Source organism: Embiotoca jacksoni, unplaced genomic scaffold (genome assembly GCF_022577435.1).
Source record: "Embiotoca jacksoni isolate LCO1_2020_lvr unplaced genomic scaffold, fEmbJac1.0.p SCAF_1, whole genome shotgun sequence".
Taxonomy (NCBI): domain Eukaryota; kingdom Metazoa; phylum Chordata; class Actinopteri; family Embiotocidae; genus Embiotoca; species Embiotoca jacksoni.
This window is the reverse complement of record NW_027185229.1, coordinates 10,007,620-10,026,810: the sequence shown is the minus strand read 5'-3', so window position 1 is coordinate 10,026,810 and position 19,191 is coordinate 10,007,620. Positions and strand designations below refer to the sequence as shown.

At 39.1% G+C, this 19,191-nt stretch overlaps 2 protein-coding genes across 2 annotated transcripts; both read right to left on the bottom strand.

Moving 5' to 3' along the window:
* Positions 1–200: 200 nt before the first annotated feature.
* LOC138203867 (blue-sensitive opsin-like) lies at positions 201–3,367 on the bottom strand. Its single transcript, XM_069158907.1, has 5 exons — positions 2,989–3,367; positions 1,952–2,120; positions 1,159–1,324; positions 678–917; positions 201–305 (listed from the first exon to the last, which is right to left on the bottom strand). The coding sequence occupies exons 1-5, from the start codon at positions 3,365–3,367 to the stop codon at positions 201–203; spliced, it is 1,059 nt and encodes a 352-aa protein (XP_069015008.1).
* Positions 3,368–4,354: 987 nt separating this feature from the next.
* LOC138203949 (blue-sensitive opsin-like) lies at positions 4,355–6,668 on the bottom strand. Its single transcript, XM_069159019.1, has 5 exons — positions 6,290–6,668; positions 5,999–6,167; positions 5,748–5,913; positions 5,154–5,393; positions 4,355–4,456 (listed from the first exon to the last, which is right to left on the bottom strand). Exons 1-5 carry the CDS (start codon positions 6,666–6,668, stop codon positions 4,355–4,357), a joined length of 1,056 nt encoding a protein of 351 aa, XP_069015120.1.
* Positions 6,669–19,191: the final 12,523 nt, after the last annotated feature.

Below are 19,191 nucleotides of genomic sequence, written 5' to 3'. Positions count from 1 at the left end.
TGACAGAATATGAGACTCAATGATTGTGCACTTGTAGTGGAAAGCCTTTTAAGGAAACAATCACTTCATGCTGCAATCATTTATTTATTTCTCCATATTTTTTTATTTTTTTTATTTCTCTTTGCATAAAACTCTTTATCTGTAAGAATCATAAAAATCTCTTTAATGCTATTTCCAGTTTGTGAGCATTCAAAGTTAACCTAAGCAGGTCCAACTTTAGAGACTTCAGTGACTGATTGACTCGTTGATGACTCCTCCTCGGCGCCTGCACTCATCCCCAGCATCTGCCTCATACATGAGCGGAACTGAAGGAGGGATCAAAGGTAAGCAAATTAGTTGCATTCCTGTATTCTCTGTAGTTTAAGGTCAAATTCTGATAAAAGTGACTCCCAGAAAATGTATTAAAAAAAAAATACTTGGATAGATAGTGATTCTTTTGTCCAGATCAGTCCAAATCAATAAATAATTAAAGACTAAGGTATGTCATGTTTTCTCAGAGGATGGCGCCTTTTGTATTTTCTGAAAGCCATGTTTAGAGAGCATCAGTGACCTTGTCAGTGATAAGTTCACGTGTGGTTTGTCATTCTTTTTAAACTTAATCCAATTTCAGATCAGTTGAACAAATACAAAGTTAATCTCCCGCCTGCAAAATGTTTTTTTTTTGGCAATGAGCCCACCTGCTTATTAAGGAGGATGTAGATCATAGGGTTGTAGACGGTGGAGGCCTTAGAGAAGCAGGAGGGGATGGTCGCCAGCCTTAGGTCGAACGGTTGCCCACGGTTGTTGACAACCCAGATTGCAAATGAGGCATAAGGCATCCAGCACACCAGGAAGCCCAGCACCATAATGACCACCATCCTGGTCACCTCCCTCTCTGCCTTCTGGGTGGAGGCAGACTCAGCTTGGGCTTTAGCTGCCTGTTGAGACAGATTAATTGTCAGAATCAGTGTGAAAATGTTAAAGAAGTGTTAAAGAATAACTTTTCTTTCCTTTCCCCCTCCCTGATGAGTTGTTAGAATATGTTTATGTTATTTATTTGTTGCTGTTGAGTAATAGTATGCTTGTATTTTTTTTTTATAACCTAATAATAATACTCCACAAGATAAGTTGAGATAGTTTGGCCTTGCACTCTATCAGCCTAAACCATACATTACCTACCGATTTGAGCGTTAAAAGCAGCTGTGAGTAGCAGAAGACGATGGTAGTGAAAGGGACAGCAAAGCAGAAGCCGAACAGGAACATCACATAAGACTCATTGTTAAACTTGTTGTTTGTTGTGTACCAGTCTGGTCCACAGGAACATTGCATGCCCTCTGGGATGTACCTGCAGAGACAGACAATTAATGAGTTCAATTCAATTCAATTCAATTCAAATCCTTTTATATATATATATAAATACATTATACATGGCAATAAAAATAAAACAAAAGGTGCAAACAAACAGAAAGAACCACCCAAATTAAAACATTGTTGTTGTTGAACTATGTCCATTTGTCAGCCAGTTAGCCAGGCAGGGAGCTGGTTCCACGGACAGGAGCCTAAATACTGAAGGTCCAGCCTACTTCTGGAAACATCATAAACGGTACGCAAGCCTGCACTCTTAGCGCGCAGAGTTCTTTTGGGCTATCATGGTACTAAGAGACATGTGATGTAAGGTTGAGCTTGATTATGAAGGGCTTTGAATGCCAGGAGCAGAATTTTAAATCTAATTCTCAGTTCAATAAGAAGGAAGTGTAGTATGATGTAGGGAAGCTAAGATGGGGGTAATATGCATTAATACTCTACATGCCTGCATATTTGGGAATTGGACCAGAGAAATGGTTCTTGTTTTCTTTTCAAGAGCTCTTAAAGAGAGGGAACGTTTTGCAACAAAGAGTAGAGAATAGTAATAACTAAAAGAAAGTTGAATAAAAAGATTTAACAAACTGTTGCTTGGTCTTTATGTACTGACCTGCTCCATCCAATGAGAGGAGGACCTGCAGCAGCTAAGGCAAAGACCCAAGTGACTGCACAGCAGGCTATAGCGTGGTTGGGCTTGAAGGCGAAGTTCCCCATTGGCTTGCAGATAACCAGCCATCTCTCAAAAGCAACCACAGCAAGAGACCACAGGCTCACCATGCCTGGAACAAGACAAAACAATTATAAAACACTCTTATTGACTTCAGTTCCCTCATTCAGCTGCAAATTATATTGCGTATTTTCATTAGAGATAACAACATGATAGATTTGGGGTTTGAATATTAGCTTAAGTTTAAAAACATGCGTTAGATATTGCCTGCAGTCCACCTTTTTATGGTATTTGGCCCAGATTTACAAATAAGTACATTTTCATCACATTTTCATTGAAAAAAGTTTTACGGTATCCAACTTTAAAAATGTTGCAACTAGTACTTAAAATAAAAATTATTGGAACAACATGTTCAGTTTTTTAAAAAGCTAAAAGGTGAAAAACTTCAGAGGCACTTGGAGGCTGTCCTGGCAAAAACAGGCAACTTACTGTATATTTAAAACAACAGACAGCCAGGGCAAATACAGTAAATGAAACGTAGTATTAAAATATTCATCACCACAATCTAAAATTAAAACTTCTACTCTTTGTACAAGTTCAGACATTTATCCCACAGCTCTGTTGTAAAAAAAAACTTTTTCTGTAAAAATAACATACATTTTGTCAACTAATAGCTATTCTTAGCCCCTCTTGGAACTAATCACTAACTCCATTTGCATACAACTAAACAGACAATAAGTATGTATGGTGTAATGGGAAGAAGAAACAGCTTAGTGTAAGATTAAGCTGTTTTTTCAGATTGGAAAAAAAATATTCCCATGCTGTGCAGGCTTGCAGTGTTATTGTAATTGTCCTTTACCAAAAAATTTAACATCAGTACAGATTTTTTTACATGTTAAAAATGTTAAGGCTTCAGGATAATACAGTGATAAAAATGAATGCCTCAGTGGTGGTATTGCAAGTCACCAATTCTGATTTACCACCAAGAGTTGCTGCAAATCCTTCGATCTTGCAAAACAGCGGACCAAGAATCATGTATCTGAAGGCGAAGCAGTAGAAGCAAGTGAAGGAGCCAATGGAAGCGACGAGGAGGTTTGCCACTGCCAAGTTCACAAGGATGTAGTTCAGATGAGTCCAGAGCTTTTTGTATTGAACAGTACATGCAATAGTGAGGGTATTGATGGCTGTGCCAGTCACAAACAAGAAGAACATAAATGCTGACATCGAATAGAAGATCCCAATGCTCCCCAAATGGTCCTGGGGTACAAGGAAGGGGCTGAAGGCTGTGATGTTGTTGGTTTCCAGAGGCACTGGGATCCAGAAGTCTTCTGGCAGCTCTGCAGGATGATTGCCCCTCATTTTGTCTCTAATTGTGTTTCAAATATAAACTTGAAGAACTGTTTAAAAATACTTTAAATGTTTTTACTGTCCTCCACAGAAGAGCCCTTCTCTCTGATGGCTGCCTTTATAGGAACTCTGAATAGTACTCAGGCTCAATTTAATTGGCTCAATAACAGGATTTAAAGCTTTCCATTCATCCCCAGTATAACACCACCGCCGTTGAGCTAATGCAGAGATTAGTATGTCAACCAGATTTGGCGAAACATCTCATTACATCCCAGTCTAAGAGTCCTCTTTTTGTAATCCACATAATCTGATCACCTGCGATGTCCAGTAAACTGGTTAAATGCATTTGACTGTCAGTAATTTAGGTTGTGCTGGTTTACCTTTGGCTACATCTTATGTCTCTTGGCATGAAACCATTTCTTTTTTTTATAAGGAAATGGCCTCCTTGTTTCCTGAAAGGAATCCAGGTCAATCAGGGAAGATGTGTAAACTTGATAATATGTGTAGTGTGACAAAGACATTGGCTAGCAACATGGTTGAAAGTGCAAATAAACTCGGACCATCCTGACTGGAGATCAAATAATGTAATAACCAAACTTAGAATTAAAATGATTGACAAAAATAACCTTCCTGGCAACACCTTGCATTATACTGTATAACATAAATAACATAAATAATCACTCACTTTCAGGTAACAGCTTGTTTAACAACTTTTTGTGTGCTAAAGTGAATATGTCCCTTCCAAAACATAAGAAAAGTGTATACAGCATCTGTCCAATCTGGTAAATATATTATTTTCCAGTATTAAAAAATACCCAGACTCAGTAAACATGTTTGCAACTTTTTTTTTTATAATTTTTTTTCATTTGCAGATTCTTTATGCTTTCTTACTTGTATTGCAACATTTATTTTCATATGACAAAATATGAGAACATTCCTTGTTATTTACAATTGTCAAATCACTAGCAGCAGATAAATCGTCAAGAGTCGTTCTACAGTCTAAGCAGGCCCGACTTTGGAGACTTCAGTCACTGACTGGGTTGTTGAGCTTTCCTCCTCACCTCCACCCATCCCCAGCATCATTAACATGCATGACCGGAACTGAAAGGGAAAAAAGAAATGATTAGTGAAATCGTCAAGCAACTAGCTCCTTGTCTTTCCCCATGTATCTTTGAGCATTTCAGCACCTCAAGTGGTTGTATTAAAGAAGTCACTATGGCTATTGCTTATCTAATTCTTCAAACAAAAGCACACCCCACCAGAAGCGACAGTGACCTTAATTTAGATTACACTCCTGGCAAATGAGATAAAGAACTCGTTAAACATGTTTAAATTAGGATTGTGCATGAATTCGATAAGGAAGATCTGTTCCCTGCTATTTCATCTTCCTTCCTCTGTGGGTATATTTTTCTTGCTGCTCTTTTTTGTTTGTCACTTCCGCTTTCCCACATTGTCAAGTCACAAAGTCGTAATCTTGTCAGATCTTTACTTGCCCAATGATCTTTCTGCACACGCTTTTGAGCCAATCAGTTTCGCGTCCCAGTTCTTTAAATATAATATACTTATAACATAAAATGTGACACTCACGCACCCCTACACTGATCTGTGTGCCTGAGACAGACATAAGTACATGAGATAGTAAGACAGCACATATGGTGCCAACAGGTTGGTGGAGCTTCTTATCAGTGTCTCTCAACTGTTGTTCCACATGCTTCTTGGCAACAAAGTGCATCCTTTCCTAGGTTAGCTTTTCATCACAACATCTGAGTGACAGAAGTTTTTTTGACAATGAACCCACCTGCTTATTGAGGAGGATATAGATCATAGGGTTGTAGACGGCGGAGGCCTTAGAGAAACAGGCGGGGATGGTCGCCATCCTCAGGTCAAACGATTGCCCACGGTTGTTGATGATCCAGAGAGCAAAGGAGGCATAAGGCACCCAGCACACCAGAAAGCCCAGCACCATGACGACTACCATCCTGGTCACCTCCCTCTCTGCTTTCTGGGTGGAGGCAGACTCAGCTTGGGCCTTCGCTGCCTGTTGACGCGGGGGTTCAGATCAAAGACATGCTAGTTTGGCGTTTGCATTGACTGCACATGTGAAAGGTGATAGAGCAGTTTAGCTTGTGCTTCGATCTTGGAAATCATGCTTATTAGGGCTATTTATTTATGAATGGTACAGCATTGCAAGTCAGACAGTCAGATTATGATAGATTTGACCTGTTAGATTTGTGCTTTATTAAACCATAAAATTGACTAAAATAATAATGTTTCTCAATCATGGTAAGATGTTTTTATTGTTACAAGCAAGGATTATTTCTTTTTTGAAAACCAAAGGAACTTTTAAGCAATACATTTTCAATCTTAAATTTCATTTTGTGTTTAGTCTCACCATTTTCAGTGTAATGAGCAGCTGGGAGTAGCAGAAGACAATGGTGGTCAAGGGAACAGCAAAGCAGAAGCAGAAGAGAAAGATCACATAGGACTCATTGTTGTATTTGTTGTTTGTGGTGTACCAGTCTGGTCCACAGGAGCACTGCAGGCCCTCTGGGATATACCTGCAGGGTTGATCACAAACATGTTGAGCACACCTTGCAGCTTTGTACGGCAAACCAAATGTAAGTGTGTGCGTTTGGTACTGACCTGCTCCATCCGAACAGTGGAGGCGCTGAGGCAATCAGTGCAAACACCCAGGTGAATGCACAGCATGCTAAAGCGTGGTCGGGCTTGAAAACAAAGTTACCGAGTGGCTTGCAAATGACAAGCCATCTTTCAAAAGCTATCACAGCAAGAGACCACAGGCTCACCATACCTGGAATGACAGAGAAACAATTTCACTCCTTTTTCAATTCGCTATAAGTTAGACCAGTGAGAGGAAGTCAGGCTCAAATGGAATGTGTGTGTTTTATTTGCAACCTACAACTTGAACCTTACCTCCAAGTGTTGCCATAAAACCTTCCATCTTGCATGCCGTGGGACCAAAGATGAAATACCTGCATGTAAAGGAGCAGCAGGCAGTGAAGGCGCCCACACAGGATACAAGAAGGTTTGCAATGGCCAAGTTCACCAGGATGTAGTTGAGGTGGGACCGGAGCTTCTTGTATTGGATGGTACACGCAATGGTGAGGGCGTTGATGCCAGTGCCAACCACAAAAACGAAGAACGTGAATGCTGCCATAGAGTAGAAGACGCCCAAACTCCCCAAGTGGTCCTGAGGAACCAGGAAAGGGCTAAGTGTTGTAATGTTGTTAGTATCCAGGACGACTGGAATCCAGAAGTCTTCTGGCAGCTCCATACCACGAGTAGACCTCATTTAGCTTTTTCTGAAAAACTGTTTTCCTTACTTATGGTGTAGTCAAACTAGACGTCACAAGCAATGTATCAAATGATGAAAATAAAGAATAAAGTTTGAAGAAGCAGACACTGCAATGTCAGGATCTCTTCTGTCTCTCTCTACCGCTCTTGATGTGTATTGATGTTTATAAAGGGCCCAGGATAAAACTTATCCCAATTTGAAGTTAATCAATTATATAACTGACTAATTCATTGGCTGATTAGTTAGTTGTTGTAAGTCATTAAGTCGTTTATATAATGTCACCTCTGTGTTTTTGCTTTGTGGTGCCAAAGATGTAGGAGGCTGGAGGTTTTCCAATCTCTCAGGCATCTCTGATTACAGCTTGTGTGAAGGATGTAGGACAACTTCTGCTGCTTTTTGACCAAAATCACTCAGTAGTGCGAATTTATTTAAACTGCCACAGGAAAAACCTTTGTGTGTGCTAATGATTGGGATACATGTGTTCATGCTTATCTGATTATTGCTTAAGAGATAAAGTTGATCTTTATAAGAGGTTATTGTTTAAGGTAAGTAAGACAATGATATAAATTATGAATATGCTGAAAGTTGTCCACAACTTCCAAATTCCAACATTTAAGTCTTTTTTTGAACAATTGTCTACAGTTTGAATTAAGGAGCAGAAACAAGCATGCAGGTACCTTTTTTGATATGGACATGACATCAAAACTTGGATAAACATGTTAATCCCACTTTCTTAAAGACGTTCTCAGCAGGTATTTGCTTCTAATCTGGTTTCAAATAACATTATGTCTGACAAAGTCAAGCAAAGTAGAGAGTAATCCACTCTGCTGGTTTAACTCAAGCTTTGTGTCACCTTTTTGGCATTTTGCCTTCTTCACTGACGTTAAGGGATTAAAGCTGATACTGAAACTGCAGAAGTTGCTGTCTGTAAGTCTGTCATTCCAGCCACCCAATGAGGACGACTATGTATGCATTATCCTATCAGAGCAGAATAATGAGAGCAATATGTTTATTATTGTATTTATTTATTCTTTTTTTTTTCTTTTTTCAAGTTTGCAGTGCAAATAATAGCAGTATAATTCAGTAACTATGCAATTTGTTGCTCAAAACATCATCATGTGTACAAATTTATAATGCACAAATGATCAGTAATCATAATTACAGGCCAGATAACATCAATTTATAATTTTTCTATATACTTGAGTTGTTGTTTGCTTTCTGGTTCTAATTAGCCACATTAACTTTATTATTATCCTGTTTCTAAGAATTGTTTATACCTATTTGTATTTAGCTCAAAAAAGGAAGTAGCTCAAGCTAGGTTATTGTTTCGATGTAAGGGCATTTTTTATTTATATCTATCTATTGTTGTGGTCTATCAATTATAAATCATGAGATGGACAATAGGAATAATGCTAAAATGTGAGGTTAATGCTGTTCTTCTTATTTTTTTTATTTTTTTTTTATTTTATTGTACTCTATTAATCCCCGAGGGGAAATTATTTCGCTACAGCAGCATCCCGAGCATTTTGTGCCTTCCTATCACTGTTTTGGGTTTTCAGAGTGACAGGACGTCCAACAGACCTGTTTATTGGGTAGAACGTAGATAACTGGGTTGTAGAAATCAGAGGACTTGGAAAAGACGGATGCGATAGAAGCAAATCCTTGGTCAAAAGGTTGTCCACGGTTGTTGATAATGCAGAGAGCAATGGAGGAATGAGGCAATCAGCACACCATGAACTCCATCACCATGACGACCATCATCCTGGTCACCTCCCTTTCTGACTCCTGGGTAGAGGCAGACTCAACTTGGGCCTTTGCTGCCTGACTCGCATAACTTCTGCATTTTCGATGGGTCTATCTGTTGCGTCACACAGGAGACGCTTTTAAGTTTTACATTTTGTGATTGTAACTGACGAAATTCTTGTTTATGTCTCAAGTTCAGCTGATATTTAAAACATCCTTTCCCTACGGAGCAGCATTTTACAGTCATTAAACAAAATAAAATGCTTTCTATTTTAACTTTTGCTTTACAATAAACATCTGCATATAGCACAGGGTAATGGTGGTGAAGGGGACGGCAAAGCAGAAACAGAAGAGAAACATCACATAAGATTAATTGTTGTATTTTTTTTTTGTGTGGTGTACCAGTCCACAGGAGTACTGCATTTGGGTGATCACAAACACGCTGAGTATAAATTGTAGCTTTGCATCCTGACCAAATGTAAACGTGTGTGTTTAGTACTGACCTTCTTCATCCGAACAGTGGAGGCAAGAGACCACAGGCATGGTGAGCCTGTGGTCTCTTGCTTTGATAGCTTTTGAAAGATTCCAGGAACCATAATATTTAGAATTGATTACATTAGCTTCTTGATACTCAAGTATCATTGATCTTTACACGTACATCTCCAAATTCATTTTACCTCTAAGTGTTGCCAAAAAACATTCAATCTTGCATGCCAGGGGTCCAAAAATGTCATATTTGTATGAGAAGTAGCAACAAGCAGTGAAGGAGTCCAGACAGGACAAAATAAAGTTCACCATGGCCAAGTTCACCAGGATGTATTCGAGGTGGAATCAGAGCTTCTTGTGCTGGACACTGCATGCAATGGTAAGTGTAATGATGAAAGTGCCCATAGTAGATACAAAAAACCGTGCAGTGGCCATAGCATAGAAGGTCCCTGAGTTTTCTGGATGGTCCTGGGGGATCAGGGAGGGACTGATGAGTGTAATGTCTGTATCTAAAAGGACAGGGATCCAGAAATCCTCCTGAAGCTCTGTGACACACCGGGCTTCATTTTTCCAAGCATTTCAACAAAAGAAATCTAAAATAAATGTTCAAGTGATCGTCACCTCAGAGTCTTTTGCAGGTGCAATGAAATAGAGTTGGCAGTAAATTAATAGGCCTGTCTGATTTTATTTATTAAATGGTTAATTAATTGATTTCGGCCAACTTTGATCAATCAGATTACACTGCAACAGGAAGCAATGCCACATCAAACTGGTATACAAAAAAACAAATGTCATGTGGTTTTAGGGTATCTGCCAATTTCTGCTCCTATCTCAGCACTGAGACAATGTTTCAAGTCAAAATAGATGATGCACAGCACACTGAGACACACACACACACATGCACATACCCAGACAAATTATGCAGATGTTCTGAAATAAACATGTATGCACCAATAAGCAGTTCAGTTGAGTTTTGACTCTCAATGGTTCAGTTGGCTCCAATAAAGGCGGAAGGACACAGTGTTGGCATTAGCAAATCCAGTCATCAACGCTATTACGACTGCTAATCACATTCAATCTGTCATCCGTTGTCCTCCTTCTTTGTCGTATCAGGATCAAGAAAGGATTACACCATGTGTGGATCTCCGCACAAAGCAGAGCATTTTTCCACATCACAATCAAACATTGCAGGATGTTACTGTGTTGAAGGTCTGTGACCTTCAATAGACAGGTGGATACTGACAAATATCAAATCAGCCAAAGGAGATGAAGAAGATCATCATCTGTTGAAACTAGGACTCAATAAAAAAACAAATAAGAAAGTGGGTCCTACTATATAACTTTAGGTCTGCACTTCCTGTTTGTAAAATGTATAAAGCTCTGCAGTTTGTGGACACAAACGTGTTTTTTGTTTTCAACAAAATTTCTTACTGTGTACGGCCAGTGTTTCAGCACTGCCAAAGGACTGTGTGGGTCAAACATCTAAACCGGGCAGGGAATACGACAGGTGTACAAGGAATTTGTCCAGATGGCCTCAGCTGAAATTAAGGTCAGACACATGGTGCAGTACATATAGAAGATTTCCTGCTCGAACAGAGTTCATTCATACTCTTGTATCTTTGTACAACAGTCATAAAAAAGAAAATCAATATATTTAAATAAATATAATTTGTGTTTAGTATTAGTGCCAATATTATTATCATTGATGTTGACCATCATTACAGTGTTGAACTATGCTATGTAAGCACCCATGCACATGGCCTGAGCAGTGGTCACATATAGTCACAGGAGCAAGAATGGCAGCACCCAGCCTTCTGACATCTTTGTTCAGCCTTCAGCCTCCTCTAAGTGAAATTTTACATCTTCTTCCTGTAAAAGAGTGGACAGGCAGAACATACTAACTATGTGTCACTGAATGGGTACTTAATACCTGGTTGTGTTACTCTCAGTGACAAGCCTGCAGGACAGAGTGTGGTAAGTCTACTTAATAAAGTTTACTGAGTGCTTTACGCTGCCACACATCATAACCAGTTCAGTCTCAGGCCCCTGAAAGGAGTGCAGCTTTCTCTCATGATGTAGGGAAAGCGAAAACATGTGTCCTAGGTCTGAGTGTCTTCCCAGTTCACTGGGCAAGCTTCGAAACTGCTGCCATCTCATTAGGCAGTTAATTTTGGCCACCGGCAATACAACAACCTGAGGCTCCTCCATGATATAAAGCTGCGCACATGATGCTTCAGGCTCATGCAATCCAGATCCGTTCAGCATTCACCATTGCCTCCAGCCTGTTCCTCTCAAAAAGGAACAAAAGAGGGGTTCAGAATTATTAAATCCAATTCTGTGGCAGCAATGCCCTTTTGTCCCATGGATGCTCACAATGCCACCAGCATGGCTGGAGTAATTTTACCCACTCCAACCTCTGTCTCCCTTCCAAATTCAGAGAGCATGAACAAAAAGGAGTTAAGGTCAATGAGAAAATAATTTTCCCCAAATATATTTTAGTTTTTAACTTTTTTTGACACGCTAGTAATTCCATTTCACTGTTTTTTTAGACTCATATATTTCCATGCCATTGTTGCTTGTGTGATTGAAAGTAGATACAGCAGTCAACAAAGAATGTCAATGACCCATGTCATGTACCCCACCCTGAACCTATGGATCATATTAGATCATCTCCATCAGCACATTGGGGCCTCAGCACTCAGTTGCTGTGGAACTGTCGATGTTCAAATACCTGATTCTTCTTGTAGGAGCTCTCATCCATGTAGGATTCAAAATTGAGATTAAAGATTTAATTCTTGACCCTGTATGCACAATGGCCTCACCCCAAGCATCAATGTAGCCTCTGTAACTTTTTATCTCATCACATGATCTTCACTTGGTCATTTGTGTTTTATCCCTGTTTCCACTAATAGATCTGTTAATATTTACTATCTGAGATGTGTCCCCCTGTTTCTGACACAAACTGCCTTGCGGTTGCCTCAGCCAAGTAGTCAAGTTGCAGTTTACATCCATGCCCAGACTCATATGATATATGTTGTGAGACTTTGTAGGAATCCTGATCTATACAATCACAACAGTTTCGAGATTGAGACCCATAATTACTGACACCAATTTAGTTATTTGATACACTTTATTAATCCCCGAGGGGAAATTTCTTCACTACAGCAGGGGGGCTCTCAGGGGGGAGATGCTGCAGCAGGCTGCCACTAGCGCGGCGCCAGGTAACCTGACCTGAGGTGCATGTTTTTGGATGATGGGAGGAAGCCAGAGAACCCGGAGAGAACCCACGCAAGCACAGGGAGAACATGCAAACTCCGCACAGAAAGGCCCAGGACCGGATTCGAACCCTGAACCTTTTTTGCTGTGAGGTGACAGTGCTAACCACTGCACCACCGTGCCGCCCTGTTATAGTGTTATAGATGGTATTACATTTAGTCAGAGTTATGGTGTAAATAATGGCCATTTGCAAAAAATTATGATGTCCTTTGACATTTTGGATATAAAATTGTATCATTTTACCATCCTTTTTGTGAAATGTTGTCAGTAATTGCTGCATGAATTTTGTGAGATAACTTTGACCTTCGGCCACCAAACTCTAATTAGATCATCTTTGAGTCCAAGTGAATGCTTGTGCCACATTAGAAGAAATTCCCTTGAGGCATTCCTTAGATGTTGCTTTCATGATAGGGGATAGATGTGAGGTCACAGTGACCTTGAAGTTTCACCCTTGGCCCCCAAAATGTAATTAGTTTATCCTTGAGTCCGAGTGAACATTTGTGCCAAGTTTGAATAATTTCCCTCAAGACATTTTTGACAGATCGTGTTCACAAGAACTGGACGGACGGCCAACCTGAAAACATAACTCCTTCGACTATGACTGTCAGCGGCGCGGAGCCATAAAGACACTCTATATTAATTTCTGTTAATGATTTATGATTTATGTTAATGATTTAAGTTTGAATAATTTCCCTCAAGACATTTTTGACAGATCGTGTTCACAAGAACTGGACGGACGGCCAACCTGAAAACATAACTCCTTCGACTATGACTGTCAGCGGCGCGGAGCCATAAAGACACTCTATATTAATTTCTGTTAATGATTTATGGCCTGCTATTACACCATTTTTATAATAACAGTACATTTATTAAACTTCTTTAAACATCTGTGAGTTTTTGAGGGGTAAAGGTCATCCTATTTGTAGTAATACATTGCCTATTTTGTTAATCAAATTCGTTTGCAGCAGCATGTTTTAATATCCTGTGAACCTCAAATTCTGCACTTTGTTCAGCTCAAACCTCACCTCACCTCATACTAATAGCAAAGGTAATTTTGTAAATATAAGGGGAGGGGGGTAGGGGCACTTTCCAAGTTAGAAGGTTCGGTCACATAACTTTTTTAACCTTCCTGTTATCCTCGGGTCTTTCGTGACCCGTTTTCAAAATCATTTTGAAAATAAATGTGTTATTTATTTGTCATTTAATTTCCCCAATTGACCGAACATAACAACGACAACAACAAACAAAATAAAATCAATGATGACAACTTACAGTGAACTATGGCTGGTTGAAAAGAAAATATAGCATCTACGGTCCTCGCAGGTCACAAATGACCCGGTAGTGTGATCACCCCTTCCCCAAGTTCAAAGCTCCACATGTGAGAATCTGTTCTAGCTAGACCTTTGATTTGCATTTCCATGACAAGACTACAACCCCCCCAAATAAAAACACGCATACACACGCACACACACACACACACACACACACACGCACACATACACGCCACACACATGCCACACACTCACATTTGCACACATGCACACATGCACACATGCACAAACGCACAGACACACAGATACACACACACATACACACACACACACACACACACACACACACACACACACATACACACACATACAAGTTCAAAACTCCACGTGTGCAGCTGTCCTAACTTGCCTTTTGCTGTTCGTTTCCCGACACGGGAACACAACAAAAACAAACAAACACAACCATGCACACACACACACACACATATGCACATACACACACCCGCACGCGCAAACACACACACACACACACACACACACACGTTCAAAGCTCCACGTGTGCAGCTTTCCTAACTCGTCCTTTGATGTTCGTTTCCAAACATGGGAACACAACAAAAACAAACACACACACACACGGACATGCACACACACACACACACACACACACACACACACACACACACACGCACACACACATACACACACACACACACACACACACACACACGTTCAAAGCTCCACATGTGTGCAGCTGTCCTAACGAGTCCTTTGCTTTCCCTTTCCAACATGGGAACACAACAAAAACAAACTCACTCTCTCTCACACACACACACACACACACACACACACACACACACACACACACACACACACACACACACACACACGCGAGGTGTGTGGAAAATTAGTTGTGTTGAGTTGGAATGACGTTGACTAACAAAATGTACCACAGAATTAGGTGATAATTTATGTGCTTCTTTTTTACTCAAAAATGAATTATAATTTCAGAAGAAATGAGCTCTAATGACCAAAAATTATAAAAAGCGTAAAACCAGTGTCAGTGAGTTGGAATGAAGTTGGCTGACAAGATTTGACAAAAAATGTTGTGATGAATTTTCCATTATGCCTTACAAGCACTAAAACTCAGACCAGGTCAGTTTTGACAACAGGAGGACAACAGGTGTGACTATTTGCTGCCATCGGAAAATCTGAAATAGTTTCAAAAAACAATTCTGACTAAAATATGACAGACACCAGTCTGTGATAACGCAGCTCTCGTATATTGTCCGCGAAGATAACAGGAAGGTTAAGGTCACTGTTTTAATGTTTCAGCAGGTTAATGAAGCTTTGTGTGCAAGCTTAACAGCTTGACGTCAGAAGCGATTAGAATCATTGCCATTCACAATAGGAGAGGAAGAAAACAAAGGCTTACGACCGCATTAGGATGTGACTTTGTTCTTATATTATTATCACATTGGTTCTCTGATTCTCTTTTTTCTCTAATTTGAGCCAATGGGGTAGTTGAGTCACCCCTTGTTTCTTGACAACTACAGACAAAATTGGTCATGTGACCACAACATTTTGAAGAGTCATCCATTTTACCCTGCGATGGAAACCAGCCTATGGAATATGTGGTGAATACATTTGAGTTCAAAAACATTTTTTGCGATTCAAAGTGATTTTTGTATATTCAAAGAATCATGATTCTATTTTCTGAACAATAAGAGACAAGTTTTAAAAACTCTCATGTTTTTGCTTTAATAAGTTCCAATATGAGGCTATAATGTTGGCATTATATGAACTCTAAACCACTGGATGATACAAGTTTGTTAAAATGCAGGAGAGAGGTAATTTGAACCAAAGAGCCTGACAGTTCTGCTATTTATGAATTATATCATTTGACGACCTCACTCAGTACTATCTACAAAATCAGATATACAGAGGGAATGGGGGTGACTGTCAACTGTTTGTCACACTATATATAAGCTGAACTATGGATGAGAGACTTCGAGCAATGCTGGACATCTTTTTTGAGTGTACATGTATTTGCCCCTTCTTGCAAGAATAAATGTCCGATATGTTTGATTTTGAATACAGCCTCTGAGTAATTTTCCTAACATCATTAAAGCATTATTAAAGTAACGTATTGATTATACACTGCATTCTTCCATAGTATCACCAACATGATGTGGCATTTTGAATTTTAGACCCAAACCCGTCTTCTATAAACAGAAGACAGACAGGGCTGAAACTCCACAAGTGCTACTGCGCGCAGGTGTAACTGTCAATTCCCTTTTCATCTGTACATTACCAGCTATTTCAGTATGCACAAATGTGCTTCTATTGACCTTCCTTTGCTTTGATACAGTATAATGTGATGTGGAAATGTTCAGTTTTACTTCAACATAATTAGTAGTACAGTTTAGCCCCATGTGGCTCAACTTATCCTCAGCTTCAGGGGAAAAGATGAGCCAAGAAAACACCTTTTGGTATTTTAGATCCAAAGTGATTATTTTCCAGTGACTGTCATTGGCTCATTTTAAAGATGTCCTAAGTAAAAACTGTCTTAAATTACCACACTCTCCTCTACATATTCCCAATGGCAGCTGTGTGGCCTCCAAAATCACCTGTCACCACTCAAAAGATAAGTGGCTTGTAATTTTGCTACAAATATAACATTCGGCACACATTTTTTGAGACCAATACAGATAATCGCCATTGTTTAAGAAGAGTGTACAGCCGATGTGCCATTTGTAATGCTATGATTTAAAAAAAAAAAAAAAAAAATACATTTAGTTGTTTAGACTTTTGATTTTACAATCATCTTTGGTTGCTTTCTTTTCTTTTCAATTAAAACAAAGTGAAGGCTCTTGAACCTGAACAAGACACTCGGATCTGCCATGAAGGACAAGTGGGAAAGCACACCTTCTCGTAAACATCCTTCTGCCATAATCCTTGAACCATGTCGCTGGTGTGGCTTTTCATCGTGATCTCTTGAGGCTTTCAGTGTTTATTTCTCCAGTTGCTTCCTAAGACTCTTACTGTGTAAACCAATACTGGCAGCTCAGAGCGGTACGGAAGATCAAGGTGTTTGTCTGAGCTCCACGACCCTCTTAACCTTCTTTTGTGCTTGCTGGCAGCGGGTTAACACACATGTGCATGACCGATTATGTGACTAAGCCGTGACAGTACGATAAACTTGAGGTTGTTTTGTCAAATGAGTGGGAGGGATGGAGCAGCATGTAAGTGTAGATTTTTTTTTTCAAATAAATCAAACCAACATAACAAGCACATCAAACTCCTCCATTTTCCTGGGTAGTTTGCTGTCATCTAAAAATGTTTCAGACCCAGGCACCTGCTATCTGTGGCCAATCAGGGAGATCCTTGGAATCTGTATCTACTTTGACTGCAGCACTCTTTCCTCATTTAGAATTACATTGGCCTTAACTGTACTTTCACAGAAACACTAATTAAAGTACCTCCTCAAGAGGCATAATCAGAACATACAAATTGTTAGTGAAATTGATAAAGAAAGAAATATCTCCCTCTTTAAACTGATCAATATTGAAGCAGAAAAACAAACAAAAGCAAAAAAACATCACAGACAACTCAAATAGAAAGGGGAAGTCCAGGCAGGTTAGGAGACTAATGGCTGTTACGGAAAACCTGCGTGAGCAAATAGAACAGACACAAGTTACCAAGAATTTCCCAAATCATCTCATCTTAACAATGATCAAATGAGCAAGAGGAATGTGCACCCTCCTCTCAGCATACTGGTGAATTAAGCCAAAGAAATGACATATTGTCAATGGAGAAAGTCAACTCCAAAGTTATGCAGTATAGAATGCAGTGCATGTATGCAAATTACAACAAAAATAAAAAAAGAATCTTGCTTTTGTGGCCATGTTTGATTTAAATCTAGAGTTGTTAATGTTAGGCAATTGATAAAAATGAGAAGAACACTATCGCTCATCATTATTCACCATGACAGCAGCCCTGAGTCCACCATTCATTTGGCTATAAGTAAAACATAATAGGTTTTGACTTTACAAACAAGGAAATATGGAGTCTTTTGGTATCACCACTCTTCTCTTCTCTTCTCTTCTCTTTCTTTATTTCATGTTCTTGTCTTTATCCGATCATTATTGTGATAACATCCCTAATGAGTGTCCGAACTGTCTGACCGTATCTTCTACGACATACTTCCTTTCCTGCAGCACGCATGACAAGCATGCTGACATGTGTCTACCATCTTACTTTTACATTTCTTCACTTCTTCTTCAATGAAAAAAACGTTTGGGACAAACTATATCAATATAACTGAACATTTTGCAGAGGATTAAGTAAATGATCTCAATTGATCTGGTGACAAAACCTCATTTCTAACATGTGTTCATGCCGACTCTGTCAAGAGGAGACTAAATCTCTTTGTGGTACAGTGGTATTAAAATTTGTTCTCTTCCTTTTTCTTTTCCTTTTCTGTGTTGTCATTTCTGCCAATGTCTACTGCTGGGATGTGATTAAATGATAAACACAAAGGAAAGATGGTAATTGAATACAAAGGAGTACAACACATAGAACACATAATAATGAAGGTTCAACTGACGGAAACGTGCTTTTAAACATGTGATGTCATGTTGTAGATGCACATAAAAATATATTCAAACACAAAAGAGTTTACATTTTGTAATGACATAAAATGATGTGAAAAGTTCAATGTGTGTGCTTTTCCTTTATTGGCCATGTGGGAGCTAAAGGTGCAACAAGCAGCTCAACTTCTGATGAAATATAAGTGGTGTCTGAAATTGTGCTGGAATCCTTTCATCATTCAGTCAATGCATATTTAATTGTTGAAGGCTGTGTGATACTGCAAAAATAAAATGTATGATTGTTATTGATACAAGGACTGCAGTGATCTCATATAATTCCCAGCATAGCTCAGCCGGCCTTCTACCAGGACAGGTTTAATCAGACAGAAAAAGTGAAAACAACTGTGGGCCTTCCGGTTCTCATTTGGACTCTTTAATCCATGACTTGCAATTTTGTTGATGTTGTTTTCACTTATGCGACAGCACACTGACACACTTATAAAATATGTAAACGATGAGAATCAAAAACTCATTGTTTCCACCTGTCATATTTGTACATAACTTGCTCATTGTAAACTATACACCGCAAACTATATAAACAATGCAAGTCTGCCCTCTAACGGAGGAAAAATATATTGCAACAAAGGGCAATACTTTTTCTGAACAATAGCTATTAACACGACGCAGACAGATATGAATAGGTTAATTTTCTTTGTAATAATTAGATGGCTCGCATCTAGTATAACACCCATAAAAATATAATTTTTTTTTTTTTTTTTTTTTTTTTTCTGTCATACAAAGAGTAAAATTGTTGAGGGAGAAAAGGTTCCTCTGAAGCCTCAAATACTAAAACTATGGCGTAGTTACTAGCGTACACTTAGGTCACACAACTCAGACAAATGCTAACAATGTTTTATAAAACAGGCTGATAAAGAAAAAGAAAAAAAATCCATGTGAGCAAACAGGATTTTCTGTATGTGCAGAAATGTCTTTTTTTTTTTACATCGCATTAGACCCTGCCCCATTATGCTCCATATTACCTGCTGAGTAAGCATTAGTCTGTCAAACTTAGTGTCAAAATCAGCCCTGCTCCAATTTTGTTTCAGTCTATCCTGCAGTCTAAGGCTTTTATGCTATTATTGACCAATGTTAATT

Bases quoted from the DNA above. Each gene is read 5' to 3' on its own strand.
- LOC138203949 (XM_069159019.1), bottom strand. From the start codon at position 6,668: ATGAGGTCTACTCGTGGTATGGAGCTGCCAGAAGACTTCTGGATTCCA. The intron at 6,168-6,289 runs GTAAGGTTCAAG...CTGTCATTCCAG, and splicing joins TTTTATGGCAACACTTGGAG to GTATGGTGAGCCTGTGGTCT. The intron at 4,457-5,153 runs GTGGGTTCATTG...TTTCCCTTTCAG, and splicing joins ATATCCTCCTCAATAAGCAG to TTCCGGTCATGCATGTTAAT.
- LOC138203867 (XM_069158907.1), bottom strand. From the start codon at position 3,367: ATGAGGGGCAATCATCCTGCAGAGCTGCCAGAAGACTTCTGGATCCCA. The intron at 2,121-2,988 runs GTAAATCAGAAT...GTCTTGTTCCAG, and splicing joins ATTTGCAGCAACTCTTGGTG to GCATGGTGAGCCTGTGGTCT. The intron at 918-1,158 runs GTAGGTAATGTA...CTGTCTCAACAG, and splicing joins TGCTTTTAACGCTCAAATCG to GCAGCTAAAGCCCAAGCTGA.